We start from the raw sequence: 12,959 nt of genomic DNA, 5'->3' as shown, positions 1-12,959 counted from the left end.
CCTCCTTCTTTCTCACGTAAGGGGTCTATTTCTCAATTGTCTGAGCCCACCTCGTCTTCAAGTAATCCACCCGTCATTCCTGGACCTTAAGTACACGGGCAGGAGTGTTAGGGTCAGTTTTGAAGCAGCCAGAGCCGAGGGGCGTGTTTTGCAGGATGCACCTACAGAATGTGCGCAATTAGAGGGAATAAGTGGGAATTGGTGGGGTTTTTTGTGGGTTCCCCTCTCCGGGGCCCCTGGCTTGCGGGGCTGGATAGAGGGAGAGGGCTTCGGAGAGCTAAGGAGAGGGGGGCGGGGGGGCGGGGGACCGCGTTTGAAGTTTGGTCGGGCCAGCTGCTGTTCTCCTTAATAACAAGAGGGGAAAGGAGGGAGGGAGGGAGGGAGAGACTGAAAGAAGGAGGGGAGGGCCGGGAGGGGAGGGAAGGGGAGGAGGAACCGAAGAGGGGGGTGAGGCGAGAGGGAGGAGAAGTAACTGCCCAGCCAGTTTGCGTCACTGCCTTGCAGAGCAGAGAGCAGAGCGAGCTGGGGAGAGCAGACAAGTTTGAAGGGGAGGGCCGGCAGAGTCAGCAGCCCCCGGGGCGCTCCTCTCCCACCGCCCATCCCTTTCCTCTCTTCTTCCCCAGCTTCTCTCTCTGCCCTTCACTTTTCCCCCGAAAACCCCTTATTTAGCCAAAGGAAGGAGGGAAGGGGAATCCTCTCCCCTCCCCCCTCCAACCCCCCCCAACTTTTCCAGTCCGGAGATCGCAAGGGCGCGAGTGGGCACCCAGCTGGCCATGGAGCTGCTGTGTGGCGAGGTGGACCCGGTCCGCAGGGCCGTGCCGGACGCCAACCTGCTCCACGACGACCGCGTGTTGCAGAACTTGCTGACCATCGAGGAGCGCTACCTTCCCCAGTGCTCCTACTTCAAGTGCGTGCAGAAGGACATCCAGCCCTACATGCGCAGGATGGTGGCCACCTGGATGCTGGAGGTAGGTCTGCAGGCAGGCGCTCCGTCTGTCTCTTCCCGGACCCCCGCCCCCCACGCGGAGACCCTGAACCTGGGAGAGGGCAGCCTCCGCACCCGGCTCTCCGCTGCTGCGCCAGAGGGTACCCCGCGTCCTCGGCGAGACGCGTGGCTTCCTTTCTGTTCCTTGCGGGGTGCAAGATTCACGGGGGGAGGGGGAGAGGAGGGAGGAGGCAAATCTGTCCCGGGGCGGGGGTGGGGGAGCATCCCGCGCGCGTGTGCCTGCATGTGGCTGCCTCCTCTTCCCACCCGCCCCCCCGCCCCGACCTGTCTTTTGCGAAGCCGAGCCTGCTTTCGGTGCCTTGAAGAAGAGTAGGATCATGAACCCGGGACCCCAAAGTTAAAAAATGAGCTCCCCTCCCGCAAAGGCCAGGGCAAATTCGTCCTAGCCTCGGGTCCCCGCATGTGGTCGCGACTCCGCGTTGGCACTTAAGGGGGGAGGGGGAGGGCGGAGGGAGGCGAAAAGAAACGGGGAATTCAGGAGCCCTGGAAGTCACACTGAAAAAACGTGTGCCTTCGGGGAACCCAAAAGAACCACTTCTTTCTCCTTGCTCCGAACCCTTGCGGAGCGAGCGGTGTGCCCACGTCTGCACGGCTCCGGACCTGCCGTGGTTTCGCCATGTTGCTTTGTAAACTCGGGGTGGAGAGGCTGGAACGCGTCGTCCGCTCCCCCTCGCACCCCACTATCCCGGCCTCCCCACTTCTGATGGCGCCCTCGGTCCCTATCCTTCCGTCCCCCCCCCACCCCGCGAAGGTTACTTACGGTTCGGCCTTCAGTTTCCTGGGTGCGGAGATCTGGGTGGGGTGGGAGGGGGGAGGAGGTGTGTGCAGGGGGATAGCGGCCCCCCCCTCGAAGGAGAGGCCGGAGCCCCCCGCGCCTCTCTCCGGCGGCTCCCCGTCCTCGTCTGTCCCCCAGCTCTTCGCCACCGTCCCCGGCCTCTGCCCTTGTGGGCCGCGGCCGGACACTGCCGCCGCCGCCGCGCTCACCCCTGCAAGTTTCCCCTCGGGATCCAAAGCCCCAGGGGTCGCGGTCCAGACCTTCCCGGCACCTCAAACCTCCGTTGCGGGAAGCCTGGATCCTCTGTGGGGTTTTCACGGCGAAAGGGCTTGTCTGGGATATTTCCTCGATTTTTAATAATTTTTTGAACCCGTCTCCCCTGCTCTGACTCCGGCCGCCCAGGCTGCGCGGCGCTCGCTCCCTCCGCCCTCCCCCCGCTTCCCCACCTCTCCCCACCCACCCCCCCAAATGCGGCGCCTGGCCCGCGGGGACCACCCCCGACAATTTTTTCAATTGTCGGGAATGATAGAGCAGGGTCTGGGGGTCCGAATGAGACCAAGAACGAGACCCCCGGAGCCTCCAGAATATTTTTATTGATTTTTTGAAAAGATGACGAAATCCAAAAAAGAGAGTGAGTGAGTGCGAGTGAGCGGAGTAGCGAGCGGCCCACGGGGGCGGCGGGGCCGGCGCTGCTGCGCTCTCGGCTTCGGGGTCCTTAACCCACCTCTCCTCTGAGTTTTTAGGCTCCCTGGGAGGACCCCAGCACGGATGGCCATTTAGATTGACCCCAATTTCCTCCTCTTCATTCCGATCGCTTATTCTACTCCCCTCCCCCCCCACACACACAAATTCAGTATTTCTGTCGTTTCCCTAGGTTTTGTATTTTCTTTTTTTTTTCTCTTCTCCTGATACTATGGTCTCCCCCCCGACCCCGACCCTGTCCCACTCGTGTCATAGGTCTGTGAGGAGCAGAAGTGCGAAGAAGAGGTCTTTCCTCTGGCCATCAATTACCTGGACCGCTTTTTGGCCGGAGTCCCAACTCCCAAGACCCATCTGCAGCTTCTGGGGGCCGTGTGCATGTTCCTGGCGTCCAAGCTCAAAGAGACCATCCCGCTGACCGCTGAGAAGTTATGCATTTACACCGACAACTCCATCAAGCCTCAGGAGCTGCTGGTAATAACTGTCTCCTTCCTCCCTGCCTTTCTTCTCTCCCCTAGCCTAATATGCTTTGACCCCACTGCTCCCAGAACAAATCCTTAAGACCCCAAATTACCCATCACTGAAGTTTTCACACTTCTGAGAACCCTCTTCCTTTCATGTGAGTCCTTGTGTTCCTACTGTGTGCTGGGCTCTGTGCGAAGTACTAAGACTCCCCCTGTGAATAAGATCCTCACTCAGGGAGATTTGTGTTGGTGAGATTGATTTGCAGTGTGTGTGTGTGTGTATAGAGGAGGCATGGAACACAGTGATAATATTTTAATTAAATTCCAAAATTTCAATCACTGAATTCTGAGACAGTAATCAACCTCTCACATGATTCAAATACACTTGTGGTGTGTCTCCTAAGAACCAGGAGTTCAAAGGTAGGTCTTAGGCATCTCTTAGAGTCTCAAGATACCCGCACATAATAGCTGTTCACTAAATACTAGCTCACTGGCTTTTGAGCACAGTCCGATTTGGCCCTTTGTCAGAGGATTCAGAGGCCTAGATTCCTATCTCTGGTGGGGCTGTGACCTCGATACAGACACAGGGGTCCTGTCCTGGACTCTGGTTTTCTGCCAGCAAACCTTTTTCCCACCCAGTGGGACTCTTTGCCTCTGCAGCTTCACACTGAACACGGCCATGTGGCAGCAGTATGGCATTGGTTGGGCGGCTCCAGAGGCCCACCTTCAGTGATCTGCGCACCTATCTCCCAACTGTCTGGAAAAAGGGCCCCTTCTTCCCACCCCCTCCCCCTCCCTGCTGGCCGGGCCTGCACGAAGTCCACAGGGTTGGGACTGGCTGTCTGAACTGAGCTCTTTGTGAGAGGCCTTCCTCCCTGAGGCTGTGCTGCCACCTAGCGGCAGACATGTGCAAGGATGGGGAGGCATCTCCGAGAATGCAGAGGGGCATGAATGACCTCACCTTTGAACAGCTGCCAGATTTCAGCTGCTTCTGGTTTGGTCTGAGAGGCCCAGAAAGGTGCTTTCTTCTGGGAGATCTGCTTCCTTTAGTAATGGTACAAGTCGAGTGGTTTATACTCACATTCCCCCATGAGAAGGAGAGCTGGAATTTCAAGCCATCTTGGAAGACACCGATTGTTCAGTAGTCTATCTGGGTTTTTTTTTTATCCCCAACCTCCCGTAAAAAGCCAAGGCAGTAAAGAAGAAAATGGCTAGACTTGGGATCCAGTTATTTTTCCCACGGGAGATAGGAAAACTAATCTTCCTTTTGCTTCATTGTTTTACTATGATGGGGGTCTCAGGGATTTTTGAGAGCACCCCAGTTTTTCTAGGGCCTGTGAAGTTAATTTATATTGCTGCAGACAAATCTGCCTTTTTTCATTCTCTGTCTCTTTATCGCAGAAGTTGAGATCTGGAGGAGTCCTATTTTACCAACGAGAAAGCTAAGGCCAGGGAAGGGGAGGGAATTGGCCCAGACCACACAGCCAGCCGGGCAGCAGGCAGAGTGGGGCTCTGATGGCCGGCTTAGCCAGCGGAAGACAGTCGGGTTCTTAGGGTGAATGAGGGAGCGAGCTGCACTGGCAAGCTGGTCTCTCGTTCTTCCGATGCTGATTGATCGATAGGCCTGTTTTCCCTCTGACGGCACATATTTTTTAAGGCTTTCTCTTTGGCCCATTTCCCTTTGAGCACAATTCCCCTCAACGTATCCCAGTAAGGGAGAGAAATAAGGTTTTTCACTAGGTGGGCTGCTGGTGAGAGGTCCGCAAGAGACAGGGTTGCATCGCGCCAGCATTTGGGCTGCGGGCTTCCGTGACCTTGAACAAGCACCTTCACCCTGCCCTGAATCACCTCCAGCTGCAAAATGGGGCCGTTCGGTCCTTCAGTCATGTTAACAACGGTCTGTGAAACATTTAAGTGGAAGGGTGTTCTGTGTCTGAGTATCATTTCCTGAGATTTCTGCGTTATGTGTCCAGGGGAAAGTTTTAGCAGCAGAGAAAAAAGTGGCACTTTTTGGCACCAACTACAAGCAAGCTAACTGGTTGCCAAGGATTTGGGCCAAGAAACCTAATTTTGAGCTTTATTCTGTGTACATCATTTTTCCATGAGGATTCAGAAGACTGTTACTCCGGTGATAGATATCCAACAAATTCCTACCAAAGGGGTACAACGACCTTGGCAATATCTTATTGCAGATTTAACCTTGTGGGTGGGCAGGCAAAAGCATCCCCTGGAAGTCTGGGTTGGGTGGGGGTGGGGGAGCTGGAGAGGCAAAGAAGAAGAAAGTACCCATCTTGGCAACAGCTACCTGGGCTCTCATTATTTTCGGTGGAGCCTGACATTTGAAGCCTAAGAAGAGCCGTCACCCACTTCAAAGCTTTAGGGCCACTCTGATAAATGGCCCCCGCCTTCCAATCTAGCCGCTGTCTAATGAGCATCGTTAGGACTGGACTGGATGCCAAGCCCCCAGTCCCGGACGCCAGGTCAGCCTGTGGGTTTAAACTCTTCCCTTCCCTCCCTCCATCCCCAGGAGTGGGAGCTGGTGGTTCTGGGCAAGTTGAAGTGGAACCTGGCGGCCGTCACCCCCCATGACTTCATCGAACACATCCTGCGCAAGCTGCCTCAGCCCAGTGAGAAGCTGTCTCTGATCCGCAAGCACGCTCAGACCTTCATCGCTCTGTGCGCCACCGGTAGGAGCCACTGGAGCCCCGGGAAGCAGGGAGGGAGAGGCGCTGAGGAGGGCTTTGGGGGGGGGGGGGGATTCAAGGGGAAGGCGGACAGCAGCCCCAACTTCCAGGGGTTGGGGGGTTTCAAGGAGGGGGTCCCAAGTAATCTGGAGTTCAAGATTTCATTCCCAGGCTGTTTCTTCCTTTCTTTATCTCAGCTGGTATATTTTCTTTCTTTGCCAAACTCATAAATGGTTTATGAGGACAGGTGTGGTAAGGGGGAAAAAAAATAGTGCCTGTTAAAATATTCTTTATGGTGTCTAAAGTGCTCTTTGAAGATTATATATGCTGCTCTCTGGTCGTGTTTAAATCTTTCATCTTTGGAGGAAAAGGATGGCTTGGAGATAAGCCCAAGAGGAAATTTGGGGGAGGGTGGGGGCAAATATAGGTTAAAGGAACACTGTCAAGATAAATAGGCCTGCCCTGATAAGTGGTAAGGGAGGCCCGAGGAATTCTTTTGGCCGCAGGGCATTTATTGCCTTCCGGCTGCTCCCTCTGCTGGGTGGGGGTGAACCTTTGGGGTTCCGAGCAAGGACTGGCTTCCTGAGCCGGGGCTCTGCCCCCTCCCTCCACGTGTTGGGCTTTTGATTGCAACCTTTAACATTGCAACTGCCTTTTCATGTCAAGAGCTCTACACCCACCAGGTTGATTCCCCAATTGATACATAGTCCTTGTTGGCCCATTTGCTTTGCCATGAATTAATAAACTAAAGGCAGTGGTTTGATACAGTCTCATCGCACTGAACCTTGGCCAGTTTCCACCGGTTTTTTGTTTGTTTGTTTTCCCCTCTGATGGTAGTGGCCATGGGAGAAACTCTGGACCTGTAATTGTCCAGGGCAGAGCCTCAAGAGTTCATATTTTCACAATCAGAAGTGTTACGGTAAAAACTTGTTCGGACAGATCTACCCCCCCCCCCCACCCCTGCCACCCTGGGGGAGAGGACAGGGTTCATGGTTGCCAGGGGTAGGCACTTGAATTGCAAAGGTGGGCCTGGGGGGTGATTTCTTTCAGTATCTTGTTACATATTATTCTGGAGCCTGCAAAGGTGAGCAGGGTTGTCTGCAGCAGTGTGCGTGCCCTGTTCACAGTCAAAAAGTCAGGCTTTGCTACTTACTGCTGGGTGACCTCTCTGAACCTCAGCTTCTTCATCTGCAAAACACACCTATTGATACATGAGGATCCTACAGCCTTTTCAGCGTGGTTAGGAAAATGGACATCAGAAAAGAGATAATGTGCAAGGAGGTGCTTTGTCAGTCAGGAAAGGTGTAGGCGACGTGCCCTGGTACTAACTGTGAAAATGTCTCCAATGCTGACTCTTCCAACTGAGGCAGATACGATGACTTTCCTTTACCCTAACCCTGCTACCCCCGTCTGAGTCCAGCAGGATGCCATGCTCGCTCGGCCTTCTTGGGTTTGGGTGCAAGGTCCAGGCCCCCCCTTCCCCACCCCCACCCCCCAGCTTCCCAGATCCAGACCAGGCCTCATGGCCTGTCCGTGCCCTTCCTGCAGCCCTGGGGGGCCATTCTTGGCCCATGGATGCTTGCTGCCCTGCAGCCTGTGGCCCTTCTTCTGCTTCTTCCTCTTCTGCTGTCTGGCCTGGGTGCTAGAGGTCATCCCCTCACTGACCTGTCATTTTGTCTCCCAGGCCAGGCTGTCCCTTCCTCTCCCATTGTCGTGATTCACGGTGGGGGAGGGGTCAACCAGCCCTTTTTTTTCTGGCCCTGGGACAGCTGACCCCCGACCCTGCGCTCCCACGTTGCCCAGCTGTTGATAGCCAGAGCTCTGCTTTGACCTTGCCTCTTGACTGACGTACCTGTTGGGGTCCGTCTGCCCACTCCTCCTCCATCTCTGACTCTGTTAGGAGGGTGGGTGGAGCTACCCAGGCCAAGAGCAGATCCCCAGATTCTCTAAAGGCCCGTTCTCTAAAGTTGGGGATCCCTTCCCCCACTCCTGGCCTTCTTGGCCAGATCCTTGGGGCAGCTGCCAAGTTTGGGGCCAGAGTAGGGAGCCTGGGATTCAGGGACTGAGGACAGAGGTCTGAGGGGAGGCGGAGGAAGTTGGGAAGACTGCCTTTTGAAAGACGAACTAGTGTGGGGCAGGGGGTGGGGAAGGATGGGAGTAAGAACACCTCCAGCCAGGTCCTAAGCCCCAGATGTGGACAGCTCAGCACAGGGAGGGTCTCAGACATTTCTTGGATCTAGAAAGGATGAGCCTGTCTCGAGAGGCAGTTCTTTCCCCATCTACCCTTGAGTGTGTTTGAATGGCTGAGTCACATGGCATCCCGCTGCCTCTGCCTGGGGCTTTCAGGCCTGATGGAGTGAAAGCCAAGGGCTGCTTTTCTTGGAGGAAACACCTTCCGGGTAGATAGAGATGCCACATTCTGGGGCCAGGGTGTGACGCATGGGCGTGTGCCTAGGACAGGCCGCCAGGCAGCAGGCGCGCAGGTCTCAGGCGCGCAGGTCCTGCTCCTTCCCCCTGCGGACCCTGGACGGTCTGCCTTGGAGCTGAAGGAGCACCGGCAGCCGGGGGCTCAGCGGCCCCCGTGGGTCTGGAGGAGGAGGTGGTAAAGACCCCAGGGGCTGTGTGGCTAGTTGAGGGGAAACGCTGCTTGTGAAAGAGCTGGCGGTGGTCCCGCCGTCTGTGGAGAGTGCCTGTGTGTGAAAGGGGAAGAGGCAGCAGGAGGGAAGGGTAGGGGTGTCCGTCTTCCTTTCGGAGGCGTGAGGCTTCCCCGTGGTGGTGAGAGTGCCCTCTTTCCTCCCCTGCTCAGCCCTGAACAGCTTCTGGGGCGGAGACCCCAGCGGGTGCTGGTCCGTGGTAGCCATGGGGTGAGGGGGAGCCCTTCATCACCACCGGCTCCTGGTGTTCCCTTCCCTAGAGCTTTGGACGCTGGGCAGCAGACGGGTCCTTGGCACGCCCCCTCCCGGTGTAGTCTGGGGGCAGAGCCCCCCAGGCCTGCCAGCGAGGAGAGAGACCATTGCGATGACTCAGGACCCACGCCGGCGGGGGGAGATTCTTGACACATGATGTCATGCTCAACACATGATTCCAGTTAGTCTAGGAGAGCCAATGGCATTGAGTTCGAACTTGGTGCAGGGGTGGGGGAGAGGTGCTTGACCTCCCTACCCAGGGCACCCTGCATCGCCCTAGGAGCCCCCCACCCCACGGGGCCGCCCTCAGCGGTCGTGCACAAGAGCATCGCCCTCAGGATCTCCGCCCCGGGACCTGGGCCCCCGTGATGGTGATACCCTCGTGCTTCCCCGTCTTCCTGGCCGTACCTAGAGGTGTCTCGTAACGCTTCATCCCTGGGGTATCGCCAGACAGTGGTGGCCCAGAGAGGGTCCACGACGTGGCCCCTGATTCAGAAAGGGAGGTCTGCCCGGGTGGCTGGAAGGCAGAAGGAAGAATTGAAACCGCTTTCCGTCCGAGAGCCCCTGAGCTGCCTCCGCCCGGGAAGGGGTCACGGGGTCCAGGGGAAGTGGCCTGTTGAACAGGGAGTCTCAGTTCTTCCCTCCGTGGGGACAGGCAGCGTGACAAGGCCCATCTCACTTCCCATTTGGCTGTAAGGTGGGTGAGGAGTAGGTGGAGGGCCCTTGTCCAGCCCTGCTCCTCCACGCAGGCCTCTGGAGTTACATCGGCAGCACGGCCCCACAAGAACAAGGGTGTGCTGAACCTGCCCTGGGGGCGGCCGAGGAGGTCATTTGGCAGCCAGGGAGCACCCTGGGTTCCGGCCTTTAAACACCTCAGGTGAGCAGGTTGGAAGTGGGGGAGAGCAAGGCATCCTGGTTCTCTTCATCGCAGAGCCAGCAGCTCTCGCCCCCTAGTGGTGAACAGAAGCACAGCGTCGCACGTGCCGGTCAAAGCGGCCGTGGCCTCGGTGGTAGTCAAAACAGTGGGGATGAAACTACCCCCAGGGCCATGTAATCTGTGGTTTCAGACCTGCTTAGCTCAGAACGCTTCCTTCAGTGAAATCTTCCCAAGCTGATGAATGTGGAGCAGTGCTCCTGCCCTTGCCCAGATGAAGGAGCCCCGCGCCACCCTAGGACGTCCTTGGGAGGCGAAGCATCTCTGCAGGCTCCCGCTGTGGGCTGAGGTCACAGATGGGACCGGCGCCCTTCTCCTGGACTCCGGAGCCGGCGCTCCTTTCTTTGGGCTTTTCTCCCGTTTCTGATGGGAAAGATGACCCTCGATTCCTAGTAGGGTGTAGGAGGTGCCTTTGAGGAGCTCCTTACCTTCTGGTGAATCTCAAAGAGCACTGGCTGCAGAGTCCGAACGTCTCTCTCCATCTTAAGCCCAGGCCCAGCATCAGATGTTAGACAAGTCACTTAACCTCTCAAGATTTCATCACTTCACCCGTAAAACGGAGTGTCTTATAACAGGTGAATTGTACCTTATTTTTGGCTGATACCTTGCCGAGTCGGCAAACAGTAGGAATGCTGCCTGGGCTGGTCGGTGGAGGTGGGGTTCCCCTGAAGTGTGCCACTTGTCTCACCAGGAAGGTGGAGGTCAGGGCGGCTGGTGTGTGGGGCCTGTTCCTTGGCTCTGGGTGACCCCACCGGAATGAATAGGGTCCAACTTCTCTTTCATTCCTTGTGTTCTCGTGCCCTCTTGCCATCCCCCTGTGGGGCCTCAGTTTCTCCCACGGCTGACAAAGCAGCAGGAGGCGGTGGGGACACGATGAGGCCGGTTCTGCGACACGCACACTAGTAGTGAGAGAGCCTCCGGTGGCCAGAGCAGAGCCCCTGTGCTCCCCGGCCTCGCCGTGCGGGGCCTGCCTTTGGCACCTCTCCCCTCATCCCTGCAGACACTGAACAGAATCGCCGACAGTCAGGATGGCCCACCCCAAACCCACTGCAGGTCCCAGGGGTAGGACTAGCGGGGGTGATGACAGTTGTGTATTGTTTACCGCTCGCCAGGCACTGTTCTCTTCGTTGAATCCACAGAACTACCCTAAGAGGGTAAAATTATTATGCTTATTAGCAGGTGAGAAAACAGAGGCTCAGAGAGGTCAGGTAACGTGCCCACCTTCACGCAGCTGGTAGATGGTGAGTCACCAGCCCTCATGGCCTCCAGTTTCCAGTGCTTGGAGCTGCTTGGTTCAAACCCTTCCCACCTCCTTGGGGAGTCCTCCTAAGTGTCTCCAATGCTCCCATCCACGTGAGCACCTCCCTTCCTTGAGATGTGTCTTTAGAGGTCCCCTAGCCATTTAGAACGCACCACGCTGTGTTGTAGTCCTATGTCCCGTGTCTTGGATTCATTCATGCTGCCTGGAACAGAGCGGAACACGTTGTCATAACTCAGTGGGAAGGGGTCCCCGCCCAGCTAATTGCTTCTCCTCTACTGAGGGAGGAGTTGGGGTGGGGGTTCTTAGGAAGTCACACACACCTCACCTTTCCAGGTGGGCAGCGGAGGATGGAGATGGACGCTCACCCCTGAGTATGCCTTCGGCACCAACAGGCAGCGTGTCAGTGTTTTTGAGCAAGAGACTCAGATTTGGGGGAGGTTGTTAGTTGGTATTTTTACTTTGCTAAGTTGAAATAACGTTTCCCCCGCCTGATGAGGGGGTAATTTACCTGCCTCTGTACCCTCCTAGTTGCCCCGTGTGCATGCATGTCTGTGCATTTCTATTTATATATTTATGGTTGGTTGTAATCTTCACATGCTCGTGAAGTCTGGTTTGTTGTTTTCTTTTTTTTTCACCCCCTCTCCCAAGTAAGTACTGTGGATATTTCTCCATCCAGTTGCATAGCTGAAAGTTTAAGGTTTCCAGAGATGGCTGAGTGGGTTGGTTGGAACTTCCCAGAGGCTGAGTGCCGAGGTTCACTAACAAGAGCTAGTACAAGGATGCGACCCTTTAGATGTTTTATTCGGGTGGGTGTTCTTCTCTCTGCTGTTTCCCCTACCCTCAGAGAGGGGGTGTCCCTGGGTGTGGTCTTGGGGCAGCCCCTGAGGCCATGCAGAACGGCTCAATGGACAGAGATATCTTGTGACTCTGCTGCCTGGTGGAAGCTGTGCTGTGTTCTGTTGTTTTGTCCTTATTCATTTCCTTGGGAGTCATTTGTACTCCAGAGCCTTAAGTAAAAGCCAGTGAGAGCTGCGAGGCCCCTGGGAGATCAGCCAGCCTACCATCTTCCAACTTTTTGACCAACTTTTTGACCTAAACCATCAAGGAAGAAATACATTTTATAACACAGCTCAGGATACCCCTCAGTGTACATCAGATCGATACAAAAGTTTCTGAAAACAGTATGGACTCTCACTAGGTGAGCTACCCCCTGATACTTTCTATTCTATTTTGTTCAACTCAACAACCAAAAATGCTGGTCATGACCCACAAATGAACTTTGGGACCCAGTACTGAATTGCAAGTGGAGGTTAGAAAAACTGGTTTGCTAATCTAAATCCACCCTCCTGGTAGACAGCTGGGACTCCAGGGGCTTGGAGGGAGGAAGAGACTCACCCAGGGGCTAGACCTGGCTTTGCGGGGTTCCTGTCTCCTCCTTTGGACTAACCCGGAGGATGGCCGGCGGTGGCCCCAGCTTTAGAGGGGGTTGCTGCCCTGCTGCTCAGCGGGGCCGGCCGGGCTTCCCTGGGCCGGTCCGTGCTGCCCAGAGGCTGCCGTGTTCGTGCACCCTGTGTTCCCCAGTTCTGGTGGGGGGGTGGGCGGGGGACAGTGTTCCCCAGCATTTACCCACAAAACAAGAAGTCCTCTGGGCAACCCCAGGACCATCCATCCACACACCCGGCTTCCAGAGTTTAATTCATTTGCTGGAAGTAGGAGTTGGGTTTGCAGGCAGCAGGATGCAAAGATAGGTGTGTGGGGGCTGTGTTTCTTCCTGGGCTGAGGCCTGTGGCTGGGTGGGGGGGGGGGGGATCGTGAGGGCAGGGGGAGGCGGGGATATCCTCTTGCCCTGCCCTTTCCTGCCAGCTGCTCCCACCCCAAGCCTGGTGGGCCCAGGGCCACGCAGCCCCACCTCTGCATGGTGCATGTCCCCTGGTCAGGGGGAGCTAACGAGGTTATTGGGCAGAGAAACACTCCTGTGACCCCACGTGAAGAGACCTACAGCAGAGCAGGAGGCAGAGAGGCTGGCTTCTCACCCCATCCAGGGGACAGAGAAGGCTCTGGACGAGTTAGCCCACAGCAGGCTTGGGGTACAGTGGTGTAACAGCCATCCCTCAAGAGGTGGAGATGGTGCGCGGGCTAAGAAAAGAGGGCCAAGGAAAAAGACAGACACATGGCCAGGCCTGCCGCGTTCATGGGATTCTGCCAGGAGGGGAGGGGGCGTGTACCTGGT

General features: G+C 56.3%; 1 protein-coding gene across 2 annotated transcripts in view; it reads left to right on the top strand.

Moving 5' to 3' along the window:
• The first annotated feature begins 464 nt into the window (after positions 1–464).
• CCND2 (cyclin D2) overlaps positions 465–12,959 on the top strand; it is a 28,350-nt gene continuing 15,855 nt past the window's right edge. The window contains exons 1-3 of one of the 2 annotated variants that reach the window (XM_057701544.1): positions 465–968; positions 2,739–2,954; positions 5,472–5,631. In XM_057701544.1, coding sequence (XP_057557527.1) covers positions 774–968; positions 2,739–2,954; positions 5,472–5,631 — 571 coding nt within the window. In that variant the 5' untranslated portion in view covers positions 465–773. The remainder of the gene's footprint in view (positions 969–2,738; positions 2,955–5,471; positions 5,632–12,959) is intronic. The other variant, XM_057701545.1, reaches the window with a different exon arrangement.

This window comes from Hippopotamus amphibius, chromosome 12, assembly GCF_030028045.1.
Source record: "Hippopotamus amphibius kiboko isolate mHipAmp2 chromosome 12, mHipAmp2.hap2, whole genome shotgun sequence".
Lineage (NCBI taxonomy): Eukaryota > Metazoa > Chordata > Mammalia > Artiodactyla > Hippopotamidae > Hippopotamus > Hippopotamus amphibius.
Note: the sequence above shows the minus strand (reverse complement) of the source record. Positions and strands in the feature narration are given on the sequence as shown.